General features: G+C 39.0%; 1 protein-coding gene across 2 annotated transcripts in view; it reads left to right on the top strand.

Annotated features, from left to right (window-relative positions):
- Positions 1–16,986, top strand: part of GSK3B (glycogen synthase kinase 3 beta) — a 149,877-nt gene that overhangs the window by 108,973 nt on the left and 23,918 nt on the right. For both annotated transcript variants that reach the window (XM_012569980.5, XM_002187975.7), the window contains exon 8: positions 9,688–9,783. In XM_012569980.5, coding sequence (XP_012425434.1) covers positions 9,688–9,783 — 96 coding nt within the window. The remainder of the gene's footprint in view (positions 1–9,687; positions 9,784–16,986) is intronic.

The following is a 16,986-nucleotide window of genomic DNA, read 5'->3' as shown; positions in this document are numbered from 1 at the left end:
GACTCCATGTCTTGCACAGACTTCTCCTATGATTTTCTCGATGTCTTCTTATTGCATTTCTACCCAGGGTATTTCAAACTCAGTTTATCCAAGTTGGGTCAGTTTGCTTAGGAAACACTCAAGAAAAACTAGAGTTGCTTTCAGATGTAAGGCTGATGATGGTACAAGTGAAAATATTTTTAACTTTTGAGAAGTGTCTTGTAGTGGTGTGCTGCTTTTTGCTACACTGCTTTTGTGACTTGTGAAGGGGTCCATGTCAGATGTCCAGACCTCCTCAGGATTTTGTGATAACGTGTCATGTTTGCCTTTGGACATTTCTGAAAAGTCCTGGTTTCTTTTTTAATGGATGTCTAAAATCTTGAAAAACTAAAGCTAATCAAAGAATCAGCAAGATTGAAAAATACCTCTGAGATCCAGTTCAACCAATGACCCAACACTGCCATGTCAACTAGACCATGGCACTAAAGGACACATCCAGTCTTTCCTTAAACCACTCCAGGGACACTGACTTCACTGCCTCCTTGGGCAGTCCATTCCAATATCTAATTACCCTGTCTGTGAAGAAATGCATTCTAATGTCCAGCCTAAACTTTCTCTGGTGCAGCTTAAGACTGTGTCCTCTGGTCCTTTCACTTGTTGTCCACAAGAAGAGCCTAATCTCCACCTGAATTTTTGTAAATAGAACTTTATATCATGGTGACTGTCCATGACTTGATCAGGAATCTGAGTGTAGAGAGACCTTATTGGTAAAGCTGTAGTGCTCTGCCCTACCATTGCTTTGATTTCACAATGTGAAAGTAAAATAATGAGGAGATAGATGGTCTCTTACTATTGACATGCTTGGCAAGCAGAAATTTGTGGTTTGGTTGAAAGTGTGCTAAGAAGCTGTTAACATCAGTTCTGCACTACTGAAGAAAACATCCACGAGCACAATAATTTCACAGCATATATGTTCTCCAATTGTGGCACTTACCTGTTTACACTTCAGTTGTATTGAAACAGAGGAGTAGTTCATTAAAATTGTTGATAACCTTTGTACCATCTGTGGTGGTAACTTTTCTTGACTAACTCATGGTAGTGACGATATATAGTACTGGCAAACTGATGTTATTTCTCAAGGCAACTGAAGGAGTACCCAGTGTAAAGGTATTTCAGTAAATTACAGGTTGACATGATATTCACCCTCACAGAAACAAGCTTCTGACTAAGTTCTTTAAATATAGAAAAGGGGATATTTAATGACCATTCACATTTGTGTTGTGCTGGTGTTTTCTTATCACATATGTAGTCCACTACACACAGAAGTGAAGTGAAATAAAATGTACTGATGCACTATGTTTTAGGAAAGTCTGGGGAAAAAATACTGTAAATCATATGGCAGTAATCACAAAAAAGGATGATCACTGAAACTTGAAGAAAGTGTAATGTAAAATGTGAGCCTAAATGAGTGGGTTCTGACAGTATTTGTTACTGATGGAGCATATATTCTGAAGGCAAGGCTGGAAGAGAAGCTGAGTGCAAACTGGAGAAATAGGGTGCTTTTCAGTGCCCTTGTCTCCCTAATCTTCTGTTGTGGAGTTTTGTAAAAGCTATTCACAAAAGCCCTAGCAGAAGGTGAAGGTGGGAATACAGAGCAAAGTTATAATTGAATATTGTGTTCAAGATCAACAGCCATGAAAAATTGTCTAGGAATGGATAACAAGGTGCTTCCCTTGTAACGCTGTTCCACTTACAAGTATTTCTCATGGTGGGAGTAGAGGGAAAAAGTGTGTTTACCTCAAATTTTTCCTCATCTTTTGAAAATGGGGAAGAAGTAGGAAGTGAGGTCAATTTTTTTCCATTCTGCCCACTGTTGGGAGAGATCTGTCCCGTCTACTGTGTATCCTTTAAAAAAGACCAATAATGGATTTAAGCAGATTTGTTTAACTCTGCAAAGATTAGTTTAAACATTCTGCTCTTACGCACTTCCAGAATTATGCTTAAATTCAACTTAAATTTGAAAGGACGATATAAAAGAAGCAATCACTTGAGTGAGTTTTAAGTTTCGTAGCCTCAGGATAGTTGAGGATTCTGCAGCATAAAACTTACCAGAAATGTTAAAATCTTGGCACAACATGTAAAACGTGATGTTGTATAAAGTTTCCTTTAGGGTAGGATTCATTAAAAAAAAATTTGACAGATGGCATCCACCTCTTCCATTTGCTGCCATAGAAAATTAGTATTTCAAGCTTTCATTGTAACACAGACTTATTTTAATGCTAGCTGGCTGTGGGAGGAGCAGAGCTGTGGGATCTGACAGTTGTAGAAGAGCAGTGAGCTTGGTAGAAGCTTGCAGGTTGCAACCTGGGAGCTGCTGTTTGACTGTCCGCGGTCCTGCTTTTCAGATAGCTTCATTGGAACTGTATGTCTGAAACTTAGGGGCAGGGAAGATGGTGTATTTTAAACTCCCAAAAATGGACTATAGTAAGAAAATACTTACCCACACGTTTGGAAATACGTCAGACTTTCATCCTTTCTGTTTGGTTGATTCCACTGGAGGAAGAGGTCAGCTTAGAAGCATTACTGCTGGTTGTTATCAATTCAAGATGATTGAATCACAGTTACACTTGAGGCTTTTTTTTTTTTTTTTTTTTTTTTTTTGAGCCAAGATAAACTTAGTTTTCTTTTCAGGTGCTTATTCAGCTATGATTATTCAGAGTTTATTTCACAACGTAGCAAGTGAATGCTACACCTGGCTGTGAAGTTTTTTGCATTAGACTGGATAATGATTTCAAAATACCAGCACATTAAATTAGTTCTCCTTTCTCATGCAGTTCTTGATGACATCCCCTCTTTAGCTGTGTTCCTGGTGATATATCAGTTGGCTGAGCTTGCCCTTCCTGCAGGCCATATGCTCAACATCCTCAGTCCCGTGCTGCATCACAAGCATTTTTGGCTTTTGACAGACTTTGAGACACTTTCAACAGGCTTCTGTAGTTTCATTTCAAGCAGTCTTGCAAGATCTTCTCATAGTTGCACCTGGAGTTTTTCCAGACCTACTGCGTATTTGCAAACAGCTCTGAAAAACTGTCCCACTCTAGAACCACAGCATCATGTTCAATTGCATCAAGAGACAGTCATCTTTTAAATTTTTCCTCTTGTTCCTATTTCTTTAAATATGGTCTTTCCACATGTTCTCAGTCTGACTGGGAAAGAGAGCACTTTGACCACTTACCTCTGACAAAATGATATTTGATGTAGGGGAATACTGTCTTGGAGCTCCATCTGAAGAAAGAGCTTAACCCAAGTACACTATTCTTGAATACTTACGCTATTACAGGAGAGAAATCATGTGCTGTGCTTTTTCAAAATTTTGATCTTGAATGGTGACTCTTTATTTTTAGCTTTGGCTTGCTAATCCAAATGTTAGGTTGTCCCATTGCTGGGAATACCTCAAGTGGGTAACCCAATATACTCATTAAAATACATGCCCCTACTGGCTTTCAAGTGACATCTCCTTCAGAAATGTGCTCAGTTTCTGAAACAGTCACAGTGGTGGTAGTGTGGATTTCATCAGTGATCCCATAAAGAAATTATGTACACGTAAACACCATGCCTCAGAGCAGTCATGCAGCCTTGTACCTGATGGATTCTTCTAGCAGCCCAGAAGGGTTGAAGTTGCCACTTCACTATTTAAAGTCCACTGTGCAAGTAGGACCCTGCTGAATACAGTTTGAAAGAAGAAGCACTTAGACCACAAGAGTGATTTTTCTTTGAGATGCAATCAGGACAGACTCCTTTGTAAATCTCCAGTCTCGTGTGCACAGCTTGCAGTGCAGCAGTGGTGGCTGCAGGGGCTCCTGTGCTCTCTGTGAAAGCTTGGGAGCTTATTGGCATTCCTGGCCTCACCAGCTCTACAGCATCCCAGAACCATCCAGGTAAAACTGGCTGGAATATGCTTTCCAAACTTAAAATGTCTTCAAGTACAGTTCCTGTAGACAGTGGTTACTCTTGCAGGAAGTGAATCTCAGAGGGGTAATGCGTTTGTTTCTAAGATGATTATCATCTCAAAGTTTATGTATAGTACTTTCCCCCTACTCCTCTCAAAAGCAGAAAAAAACAATCTGTCAAAATAACGAAGTAGCAATAATTATCTGAGCAGCCCTGGGACATGGGGAGGACAGCATCAGCCAATCTGCCTGGTGTTTTCTTTACCGGAAATATTTTTTCCGTGGTGCTGCTATTTAGAGTATGAGATGAATCAACCAACTTGTGAAAACTGCAGGAAAGAAGTGGGGGTTACGGGGTGGAGGTGGTGTTTGCTTTGAGTTTTTTGGTTGCTACAGCACTGTGATTATTCCTTGCACCAAAACTGGCATTTCATGGTAATTTAAGAGGAATAATAAAATCTTCTTCTCATACTTCCCTGAGTAAGGGGGAGCTGGGGGAAAAAATATATGAAAAAGCAAGTTAAATAGTATCAGGAATCCTATTCATGTGTAACTTTTTGGGCTCTTGACAGTTTTACTGCGCCTAATGCTAAGTATAGACTGCAATTATAATATATGGCTCATGCTCAAATGTCAAGGTACTATTTTGAGCTCACTTTTTGAAATAAAATAAATCCAGTCAGAGTAGTTAATGGGCAGAGAGGAGCCTTCTCTTCCAGGAGAGTAAGCTATAGAGTGTTCCATTGTATTGAATGTGGTCCTGTGCTGACGACCTGCCTGCATCTGACATGGGCTTTCACGTGGGTTCTGTCCTCAACCCTAAGGGAAGTCTCCCGGCATTTTTTTCCCTGATGTCCCCTCACATCACAATTTGGCTGTTCCTCTTCCTCACTTAATTCATCACTTCCAGTGCTTGCAGGCAGGCGGTATAAAAAGTTGATGGATAGTTATATTCATGTCAGCGGTGACAATGGGTTTCTTCCTATTCCTGATGTATAGCTCCTTTTGTGTTATGAATAGAAAAATACCTGTATTTAGTTGGCTTTTACTGTTTGGCAAGAAAGTGTTTTTGAAAGGAAGTGTATATAAAATGAGTAAGTTTATTTTACTTTCTACCAGAGACCTCTTGAAGTATTGTCTCAAGCTGTGTTAACTGCTCAAGATGTTCCACTGAGTTTTTAAATAACTATTGGCACACCTCTCACAACTTTCTGAAGAGGTGCAGTCATGTTTGCAGAAGTATTAATTATGCCATCTGGTAAGCCATAAGCATCAGACTTTTAGGAATATATTTCCTCATAAACATGCACAGTTTTCCCAGGGAAGACCACTACACCACTGCAACCATGGCTTTTTAGAGGTTTCTGATTAAAATTATCACATGCTCCCCTCTCTAGTGCAGTTACTACCAGCTGGAGCTTCTGAACCCTTGGTTCTAACCAAGGTCCCTGTGCTTCTAAATGCTTACATTTTGGCAGTGTTCAGCGATAACAATGTGGTTGTCATAAAGGGCCTTTATTCCACTGGGATTTGTTGAAACTCTTGCAGTTTCCTTTTCCTCTGCTGTTGCAACAGTGTGGGTTTGGTCATAAATGACTCAGTGCAGTTTTGCATAGTGAAGCAGGTGTGGGCAGCAGCTGTCTTGGTACTGAGGTGTAACTGAAGTGTCTTCTGGAGCTGAATAATCCGTCTTTTCCTACTAAAAAAGTTGATTGTAAGAACATAAACTGAAAATCTTTATTCAAGTTCAGAGCTTGTTCCAGGTTCATAAATCTCCCCTTCTTTTTTGGTAAGGATGACATTCCTGTGAGCCTTTCTTTATCGTAGCTTTTCTTTAACTGCAGGAAATAAATACCATCACCCTACCTTCACGAACCCTTTTGTGGAATAAAAATGTTTTGGGGAACTTCATCCATTACGGACTAATGTCAAGGGAAAAACGTGACAGAATATACTGTGAAACCTGTTGTGTTCAATTTTTGTCGTAGGAGAATCAGAGCAGTGTCCACTTCTCAGCAAGTATATTCTTTAGTTAATCTTAGTAGATAATACTTCTTTATTTTTATTTAAGAGATGATGATAATGACAATTAGTAATGAAGAGCAAAACTAGTTTACCTGGCATCTTGACTTACAGGAAGATGCTTTATATTCTCACATTGACCTCCCCTTCATTCATATGAAAGTTGAGTTTTTATTCTAGTTATAGTTGATTCCATCAGATAACTACATTTCTGTTATTACACTATTTACTTTGGTTCCCTTTTTGTTTTTCAAGTGTTAAATAGAAATAAAAAATTGATAAAATCACTTTCCATAGGATTCCCCAAGAATTAGAATAGTATGTACCAATCCGCATTGACCTGAATAATTCAGTATTGGACCCTGTATTTCTTAAAAGCTCTCTGACTTTTGCAAGATCGGTGGGAATCTTACAAGTGTATAGAGTATGTGAAGGGAAAGTTCAAAGAGAGAGCCAGCCTCTTTTCTTTGGCATCTCATGACAGGACAAGAAGAATGGACACAAATTAAAACACATGAAATTCAATCTGAATGCAAACCAGCTGTTTCATGGAGTAATTCTGCCAAAAATGAGCACAGTAATTCATGCTTCTGTCTCAAAAGAAGAATTTTGACCAATTTTTGCAGCAGCTTAAGTGATTGCTGTTACCAAGGTTACTTGAAAGTATTCCTAATATACTGAAAATCACTGAGTACAGTGTATGGTGTAAATCACTGAGGTACAATTTCAAATCATGTAGCAAACAGAAGTGATATGTTGGGGAGTGAGGAGAGATCCACTACAGGACCTCTTCAAGATATGTCAAGTACTGGTGCAATTTATCACTTTATTCATCCCACTGTTCTAATTTGTAACTTGAATTTGACAGTCTTCAAAACTTCTATTCTTCCTTCCAAACTACTTCTCTTTTCAGTTTTTGGTTGGATTTAGGGGCATGTTGTTTTGTGGTTGGGTTTTTTCCCCCTTTAATCTGCTTTCAGTACAAATTGGAAGCGCAATCTGTTTTTACAGTCTCGAGAGAACAGAGTAAATATAAATACACTGTGTAGCTACTAGTAAACACTTTCCCTTTTGTAGTTATTTTATGTGTCAAAGGCTGCTATGTAGCTGAAAGGTCAGACAATCCCTTCTTTCAGCTACCATGATCCCTCTTCAGTACCTTCTTTTCTAAGCATTTGTGAAACTGAAGTGCTGTTGCTTAGATGCCTGTGCTTGAGCTTAGGAGTTGCCCTCTCCTATCATCTGGAGTTACAGCTGTGCTTTTAGTGAAATGTATGAATAGACATTGTCTGTAAGTTCTTCCATGAAATTGCCCTTGCTTATCTAATCTGAGTTATCTGATGCTATAGGTGGTCTTTAAATATACTTGCACTGTGTAGGCTCCTGTTCTGAGCAGCCTTGGCAACCAAGCAAGTTTGATATACTTGGGCTAAATTTAAAATAAATCTACTTGCTGCTTCTTAGAAAAGCTATTGAAGGAATTTTTTGAGGAGAAAAAGGGTAAAGAAGGTAAACATGCTTTTTAAAAAGTATTATTTAGACTAGGGAGGCCTGAAAACTTAGCTTTTAGAAAACATGAGAGAGCAATAGAAGGTACTTGTCATTTTTCAGAAAGTTAATTTAAGTAATCAGAAAAACTCCTAAGGTTTTAAAAATTACTTTTATCCTGAATTGGGATGAAAATAATATTTAGGGGAGTGAAATCCCCTGATCTTTTAGAACTGGAAAGGTTTGAGAGTGATGGTCATCAAAGCTTTCAGAGCAGGACCATCCTGGCAGGGCTGGCAGCTGGTGAGTGCCAGACAGAAAACCAGCAGGGAAAGGGCACATTTTCCTTTAAACTTGAGCAAAATATATGGGATCTGCAGACACACTCTTTTTTTAACCCCTAAGCAAAACCAGTGTTTTCAGATACACCCCCAAAAAATCTGCTGACATTTCTGTCTAACCCTTGGCTTTTAGAATTAGGTGGGTTTTAAATCCTCATGAGCGATGTGCTCTACAAAACATTATTGTTCATTTTATACAATTTGTCGGACAAATTTGTTATCCAAGGAGCAACTGTCTGAACAAGTTGCAGAGTTTATTTCCTCTGCTGCTGCTCTTTATTTAAAAGGTTGCTTTGTGGATAGGATATTTTTGTGTTGTGCAACTCTTATTTTAAATAGCAAAGAGATACCAAGTTTTGTTCATAATACCTGATGATAGTTTCTCTTTTCCACAAATTACTCAGACAGCAGTTACCTTGCTCTTTTACCTCCTTATCTGACTTTATGGAGTTAATTTTTCTAATTTCCATTCTAACAGAATGAAAATGTATAGAGATACCAGAATTTGTAACCAGATATTTCCTTATCAAGCAGCAAGGTAGAGTGCCAGCATCATGATCGTTTGTTGCCTGGTGGTGACAGTGCAGTCTGACGAGATGAGGTGATAACATTACTAAGCTAAGCTGTGTGGAGGGATTTGTCATGGGGCCAAAATAGTGCCACTACAGGTTTCCTATAGATGAGCATAGAGGAGCAACTCCTGCCTTCTACCATCTCCCCTTCTCTCGGCAGAGCAGAGACGTGCCCAGAACTGGGTGCAAGCAGAAAACAATGGGATTTCTTGCACCTAGTTTGCAATTTTAATATATAGCTAGAAGACAATAGCTCTCTCACACTTGGTGCTAACTGAAAAGAAAGCACTAATGCCATATTGTCAGGCTTATTCCCTCAAGGGATTTCTGAAATACTTTCAAAATGTACCCACCCCTACAAAGAGATGTGCAATTGTTTGTTATTTCTCATACAACTAATTTGCATCCATAAATAACATTGTGCAGATTCTGGGAATGAGAAATACAGCTTGGTGAAGGTAAACCACAGTTGGTATGCCTTCTAGATACTTCCAAGTTAGATTTAAACTAAGTCTGTCCTCCATGTGGAAATACTGAGATGAGGAAGCACCACCCAAACCCACACAGTTTTGTTTGCAGGGGGAGCAGGAGATGCTCAGCAGTAACTGGCTGGTCTTTTAAGCTTGTCAGAGGACTGCTGTTTATGACTTGTAAAATGCAGTCTGTGCTACTTGTCTGGTCCTTAATCAACCATATGCAGTGAACTGCAATCCCTGAATGTGTTTGTTAGTACTGTTTTATATAAACCTAATGAAAGTAAGCTCTCTATCTCAGCAAAATATCACTACGTTTGAGAGAAATGCTTTAATTTTGTGAAAAACTCTATAAGATAATTAAATTTTTGACACTGGGCTTGGAGTATGAACTGAATTGTCCATGAGACCACTGATGTTTGAGCAAGGGCCACAAAGGTGATTAAGGTGCTGGAGCATTTGTCATATGAGGAGAGATTGCAAGAGCTGGCACTGTTCAGCCAGAAGCAGAGAAGGTTTGGCCAGGGGTGGGGGGGATCTCATCAGTGTGTGTAAAAGCCTTGTGATGGAATGAAGAAACAACCAGGCTCTTCTTAGTGTTGCCCACTGGCTGGTGAAGTGGCAGCAGCACAGAGTACAACACATTTTTTACTCTGCACAGTAAAAGACTGGAGAAGGATGCTCAGAGAAAGGACTTCCCTCTCCTGGATGCAAAAGTTTTGTTTTGCTCTCAACATTATATTAACTTACTAGTTACATAGATGGGCTTCAGTTATCTCAATGTCTGATAGGTTATACTTCAGTCCTAATTCCATATGAGGCATATCTAAACAATTTGCCTTTTTCTTTCTCTTCTGTATAGGTTCTGGGAACGCCTACAAGGGAGCAAATTAGAGAAATGAATCCAAACTATACTGAATTCAAATTTCCTCAGATTAAGGCACATCCATGGACTAAGGTGAGTCTATATGATCTGAATAATAAAGATGTGGGCTGAAAGTAAAAATTCAAGTTGTTCAGTTTGTTCAGTGATTTGGTGGCTTTCAGTCTAAACTAGGTGCCTTTAACTAAGCTGGGGACCTGCAAACTTTTGATGTAGGTGAGGAGAAGGAGATATTGAAGCAGTACATTGTAATATGTGTTGGTCTGGGGCTTGCCTATAAGGGGGTTGTTTTTTGGTTTGTTTTATTTTTTGATCATGGTGTGTGTGCTAGTAGCAGATTGCAATATTCTACATACTATCATGATATCAGCTAATATGCACAAAAGTCATACAGAAATGAGGAAAGTGTTCCAGTATGTATGTGGCACTTTTGTAGCACACTATTTAATGTGCCACTCTTAAATAGTGTGGTGAGGGCTGAGAGTCACTTTCTTAAATGCTTCTTTCACAGATAATACTCTGTACTTCCGTAGGTGTGCTGTTGAATGGAGATGTTTTTTCTTGGAGTTACTTCTTAAGATTTCTTGTTCTCTAGCTTTCATAGGGAAAGCTTTCTCTAGCTTTCATAGGGAAACACCAATGCAGTATATGCAGGCAATATTATGACCTCCATGAGCAAAGAGCAAACTGCTAGGAATGAAACAAATACATTGCTGCACAATTAACTGGTTTTCCACATATCAAGCTATGATGAATATTTGACTTCAGGCAGAGTAACAATCATTTAGTCAGCTTCTTGAGTGTGGAATGAGTTAAATACTGAGTCTCAAACAGTTGAAGCCTGGGTAGTTAACATTTCCTCTGGCTGCTTGAGAACTGCCTGTTATAGTCACAGTGTATTTCCATCCTACCTCAGCACACAGGTTTCCTTCTGCTAAAAAAGTAATATCTGAGTGTGGAAGGGTTGCATGCCTAGCTAAGCACATGTCCAGGGCAGATTCTTTGGACCAAATACTCTATGGCAGTAGAAACATTGAATAAACTAATTAGAGCTAATTGATAGCAGACCATATACCTGACAGGTACATGCCAGGGCAGTATTATACATCACTGTTCTTGTGATAGATTCTCCAATGAGTTGTGCACCTTTCCCCCACTAATCCATGGTTTGTGTTTCCATCTCAGAGTTACTTTCTGTGTGTTGGTTAAGTGATGTGTAATAGTATGGGAGGTTAGTAAATCCAGCAAGGGTTTTTAATACCTTATGTTACTGAGGGAAAAAGTTAGACCAGATGAAGTCCCTGGAAGTGATTTCTTCACTTGGGACTTGTATCCTGGCAAAAGTGACAAGAATATGCCTTGTAGCACTGAATATTAGGTTTGCATCTGAATTCTTGCATTGAATGTGTTTGGATTACAGGAGGTTAAATTATATACAGTGGAGTAGAAGTGCAGAGCTGTACTGTAGGACATGGAGTCGAGTTGCATAGTTAGTTTAAATGCTTATCTTAGCTTGAACAGTCTTATAAATCATCTGTATGCACTTGATGGTCTCTTAGAACACAGCTTTTAGCAAATGGAAGCTTCACAAAAAGACTGAAACTTCCTTCTGTTTATAAAGAATGGGGTTTTTTTGTTGTAGTAGAGGATCACAGGTGAAATTAAGAAGTGAGACAAGCTTGCCAGAAGATCAAATTCGCATTCTCCATTAGGTCACAATCAGTTTTGGAGAGTTGTGCTTGCAGCATAGCTTCTCATTCTCAAGTCATTCTGCACACAGCCCTTCCTGATGCCAGGATGTCAGCTGGGTGTAGAATAGCATTTAAACCAGTTTATTACAATTGGGTTACATGAGACTTCATTTGTGAGATCTGTACTTATGCAAATGCTAAATTAAAAAATGAATTACCCAGCATGATGCTGGTAATGATGCTTATTTTCTCGGTGTATTACTTCTCAAGATCCTTTCCTTTCAATGATTTAAGCATGTTGAGCCATGATAGATTTAAGTAGTAGTATTAGTATAGTATTTAAGTACTAGTATAGTATTACATAGAATTGGTTCTTCTTACCCAGTTGTATTGATATAACACCTGACGACATGTCAGTGGGCATAGGCAATCCTCTCAGAGCTTCTCTATCTTAGAATTGAATAGTGACAGAAACCTCTTCAGAACTTTGGCTTTGAAAAAACAGGGGTGACTGAAGAATTGAAAGTAATAATGTTGTTGGTTGGTTTTGTTCTTTTGTTACAACTGTGTCTGTAACTAGACTGCTACAGCTAATTTCCAACAGGACTTGAATTTGCAGCTTCAGAAGCACAAATCTTTGCCACCTAAGCTGAAGAATTACTGAAGATGACAATAGGCAGAAGGTGGCTGTTTTTGTTGAGTAGCTATGACCAGAGGACTCGACAGACAGGAAGGATTTTTTTGTATGTCTGAAATAATTTCTAGGCAGTACTTTCAGCATGTTTGAAAGAGAACTACTGAGAATGTAGTCACTCTCAGCTGTAAGCTCTTAGACACAAGAGAATTCTCCTTGCTTTGTGCTGTTTAATAGAACATGGGTATTTGTCAAAGTTGGGTTTGTGGGCCCTCCCTGGAGTGAGTTTCATGCAGTTGAGGTGCCCAATGCATGTTTCTATGCAGTTTGGAACTGGTTGTTTCCAGGCCAGTGATATATACAAAAAGGAGATCTTGTTTTCAGGGAACTCCCTTGGTCTGCAAAAGTGTGCATAGATGGTAATTAAGAATTTTCTTTGGAAGCTGCAGTATCTGTAGGTTGCGTCTGAAATTCTGTGGTGCTGACTTGCATAGGATGTATCTGGTTCTGGTCTGCACTCTTAGGCATTTCTGGGAGGAACATATATGTTGCTTTCCTAGTCAGTATTGCTGTGATGCTGTGTAATCTGCTTACACTTGCTCTTACCTACTTGTGAAGAAGAATACAATGCAATATATTCTGGATTTTTGAAAGAGACAGTATTAATTAACACTCTAAAAATACTTTTCTATGCTGCAGCAATATATGAGTTTGTAATGCAAACTGTTCTCAGACTGATTTTTCAATTTATTGATAATTTGAGATTGAAGTAAATTTGTAACTTAAGAGTTGGAATCTCCCATTATAAAACTTAGAGGCCTCTTGTCTCCAGTATAGTTCTGTGTTGGCCAAGCATGTGTGTTTTTATACCAATTTATGTGCATGAGATATGTATGAGATGGAAGTTCAACATGTCCCTGGCTAGCCAAAGAAAAGAGAATCTGAACTTTCCAGGAATTTCTCAAACCATTCTTCAGAAACAGTGTTTCCCTCTTCTTTTCCTCTATCACCTATCCCTACAACCCCAGCCTTAACATGAGGAATCCAAGACATATTGGTGCTTTAGCAGAGAGGTCCTTTTCAGAATACCAGTGTGTTTAGTAACTTAAATGTTCTTGTCATTCAAACCTTCCTTTATTTTCATTTTGTGTTGAATATTTTGTATTCATTGAGGTGCACCCTACAGCCTGTCTGCCCTTGGTCTGTGAGGCAAGTGGCATCCTGTTAGAAGCAGTGTTTTGCAGGGATGTGAATATTGACTTACAACAGTCAGAGAATAATAAGTAGGCTTTTAAACACACAATCATGTCTTCAGGTATATCTTGACTGGAAAACCAGTTCATTTTTTCCAATGATGTCAGCTCATAAAATAAAAGTTACTACCCTGTGTGGAGATTTGCTGCTATTGTTTTTACTGGGTCATATTTTTGCTTCTGTGTCTTTCAGCCATCTCAACTCCTTGAGCCTTCTTTCTTCTCAGAAGTGCAGTCTGATCTGTGCTACTAATCTTTATACTTCTTTATGTTCTTCTGACTAAGCTTCATCTATACCATATAACTCTCTAACTGGAAAGCCAAGGAAGAAATCCTGGATCAACTGCAACACTGTAAATCACAGGGCTGTTGAAGTTCAGCTTTGGTCATTCTGTGAATCTTTTGGCCCTTTTGGAAGGGGGCAGGCACAGTGGGACAGCCAACAAAAAGGTCTAAAGGCACTCTTCATACACTGGTAGATGGTGTTACTTACCGTGGGCCCATTACAGCTGTCCTTTATCCAGCATTACTCAGAGGCTACCTTTAGGTCTCAGATCCTTGCAGTAATGAAAAACAAGACAGTGCTGTGATAACTTCCAGAAATATATAAAATGTCCAAATTTGACAGCCTGCCTTTCCTCTTGCATCTAGCTAGTAAAGGATCTCATTAAGATTGTAGTAAATGTAATAGAATTATGTGTTTCAGGCCCTTTCTGCGTAGGGAAAATGACTCTTGGATTTTTTTTATTTTCCCCACCCAAGGATACTGCTACATGTTTGCAAATATAATGTCAGGATAATGAAAGATTTGTATGCATATATATGCCCATGTTTCATGAAGGCAGAACAATACAAGTTGTAACAGCAAAGGCAGTTTTCTTTACTTAATCATAACCTCTGCCTTGTCTCCATTGTATAGACATGGAAACAGTTTCTACTGCAGGCAGCTCTTAAAAATGGAAAATGAGTCTCTTCAGTGTGCTGTGGTTTGGTTGCCTTTGTTTCTCCTATTCTGAAAGTACTTGCAAGATTTTTTCAAACATGCAGGCATTTTTAAAATATACTTTTGGTGAGATAAATTCAAGTGTACTCAAGATAATGGCTTTATTCACCATCCCCAAATCTATACTTAGCTGGCATCTGAGTAATAATTTCCAAGTCAGTGTTGAGTTGGAAAAGACAGGAGTCATTTGCCTGACAGTGGGAGAGACAGGGAGAAAAATTGTCATGTTTAGATTAGTTTTGAGCACCTCTGCTGCTCTGTTGTGCACTCTTGTGGATAAATACACAAGGACTTTTCTCTGCATTACTTTGCCTTCACAATAAACTTGTAGGAGATTTTGGGCAGGATCCCTCCCAACTTTGTAAGCACTTCCTTTTTCTTTTAGGGGCTTTTTCATTGTTTGTACTGTTCAGAGTATTTTTTTGTCTGTGTCTTTAAGCCAGATGGTTATAGCATAGGAAAACAGTGCCTGAGATGAGACTTGAGCTTCTAGCTCATCCCTTCTGGCACTTCTCCAAAGCTATTGGCCAATTCTGCCTGCAGCTGAAGTTGTGCAGAGCCACTGTTGGTTGTGCTAAAGAGTAGCTTTGGATATTTACTTCAGAATTCATATTTCTGCCTACATTATTAAGTAATTTCTTCTAATGCTATAAAATACTTGCCTAAGACTTTGGTTTTGATATCCTCTTGTGTACATGTGTGTTATGTATGTATGTTTTTTTAATACCAATCGCTTTACCTTCAATGTTGAATAATTCTGTGCTTGTAGCAGAGAGTCCTGTTGTCTTCCTCACACTCTGAGACTGGGATGTAGACCCTGGTCTCTCTCATAAAAATGTTTTTCCACCCTCCAGAATTGGTTTTATGTCTTCATCCTGTCCTACTCCTGCTCTTTTTGTTCTTGTCTAGTTTTTAAGCAGATTGTTTTGCTTGTAATGCTTCCAAAGTGACTGCTCATACTGTAGATTCAAGGAAGAATACCAAACAGTCAAATGGATAAACAGACAGCTCATTTTGTCACTTCTAATTATAACTGATGACAAAAGAAAGCAAAAACTTTTGTCAGAAATCTTGTAAGTGGACTTGGATTTGGATTAAAGATGAAAATGCAAACTCTTCTTTCTGAGATTCTAGTCTGCTCTTTTGTAGAGGAACAAAGATACAGTGAGGATGAGATGTTTCTTTGGTTGCAGTTTTGTAATTGGGATTAAGTTCATTGTGAAGCTGGGTCAGTTCTCCAGCTCCCACCTGCATATTCCTGAAATGCATTATGCTTTGCAGGGTGGTAAAAACTTCTTGAACAACACGTGTTCAGAATTTGAATCAATTTCCTTTACCTAACTGACCATTCTGACCAGACTGCAGATGTTGGGACAAGGGACCAGAGCAGACCTGTATGTCCAAAAGGGCAGAACTCTCATTTCCAGCATGAGCTGGACTTGATTTATGCCTGTTGTAAAACTGTGTGTTGACCTTTTTCTAAAGAGTACAGCTCTGGTTTTTGCTTGATGTGTAATGACTTACAAGGAAAGAGTGAAAACAGCTCTTCTAGAGACTAACTTAAAAGAAAAAAAAAATCTGCCAAGTTCATATTTGTCAGCTCCTTTTGCAGCAGCAATGATTTTTGACAGTGTAAATCTCTTATTTTACATGGCTGAGAAGAAAAGCCAGGTTTGCTGGGTGGTAAATTGCCCTGTCTCTGCCCAATTCTTATGCAGTAAAGAAAGTACTGCTTAACAGTAGATGAGTGAGTACTAATGCAACATTTAGAAAGGATTTCCATCAATGACTGTGGAAATCAAATGCTAAATTTAATGTGTCTTCTGCAGTGTACCATCTGTTTAGCCATGCCACTGTAACACATCTGTCTAGGCTATTCATAGCAGCTGTCCAGCGAGGTTGAGGGCACTGAGGTACATTTTTGAGGGTTCTCTCTCAAGAGGAGGGGAACTGTTTAGTTCCTCTTAGCTTTGTTGCTTTCCTTTGGAGCTCGATAGAAGCAGAGCACATGCACTGGGTAACAAATGTGAGCTCATTCTGTCTCCAAAGGGTTCTCAATGGAAGGAGCCCAGTAAAAAGTGTGTGGTCTCAACAAGAAGTAGCGTTGAAGACAGGTTCCTGGTCCAGTTCCCAGTTCTGTGTTGGCTCATTTGTAAGCCACTTAACCCTTCTGTCTTTACTTCATTTTCCCCGTCTAAGTGCCATCAGACAGGAATTCTTGACTAATGATGCCTTTACTATTTCTGAGGTGCTTTTAGAAAAAATATAGAGGGGATTTAATCAGAGATGGAAGTTGGGGGGCTAATATACATTTTAAAATATCTCCCAACACCAGTACCTCTTTTGTGGACATCTTTTAACCTCTGTTTTTATCGTGTGAGTTTTGCACACTTCAAAATAGCCAAATGGCATATTTCAGAAATCCCATGTTGAAATTCTCAGGCTTTTGGAACAAGACTAGTCCCGAGAACTTCAGATGCAGCCTTGGGGTTTTTTGTGCCAGGTAGAGCTCAGTGCATACATTGCTGTCTTGAGTGTGTCTCTTCCCTCTTCTTTTGTTTGTGAATGTGTTGTGTTTCTCATGAACCTTATTGTGTTAAATTTGAGTGATCAAAATGCTGCTTCATAGTAATTGTATTGTATGATAGCATTTTTTAAAAGTTGATTTGAGGGTTGTGTTCTACATTGATGACTTGG

The sequence above is a fragment of the Taeniopygia guttata genome, chromosome 1 (assembly GCF_048771995.1).
Source record: "Taeniopygia guttata chromosome 1, bTaeGut7.mat, whole genome shotgun sequence".
NCBI lineage: Eukaryota > Metazoa > Chordata > Aves > Passeriformes > Estrildidae > Taeniopygia > Taeniopygia guttata.
The sequence above is the reverse complement of the archived record's forward strand: the minus strand, read 5'-3'. Positions and strand labels throughout refer to the sequence as shown.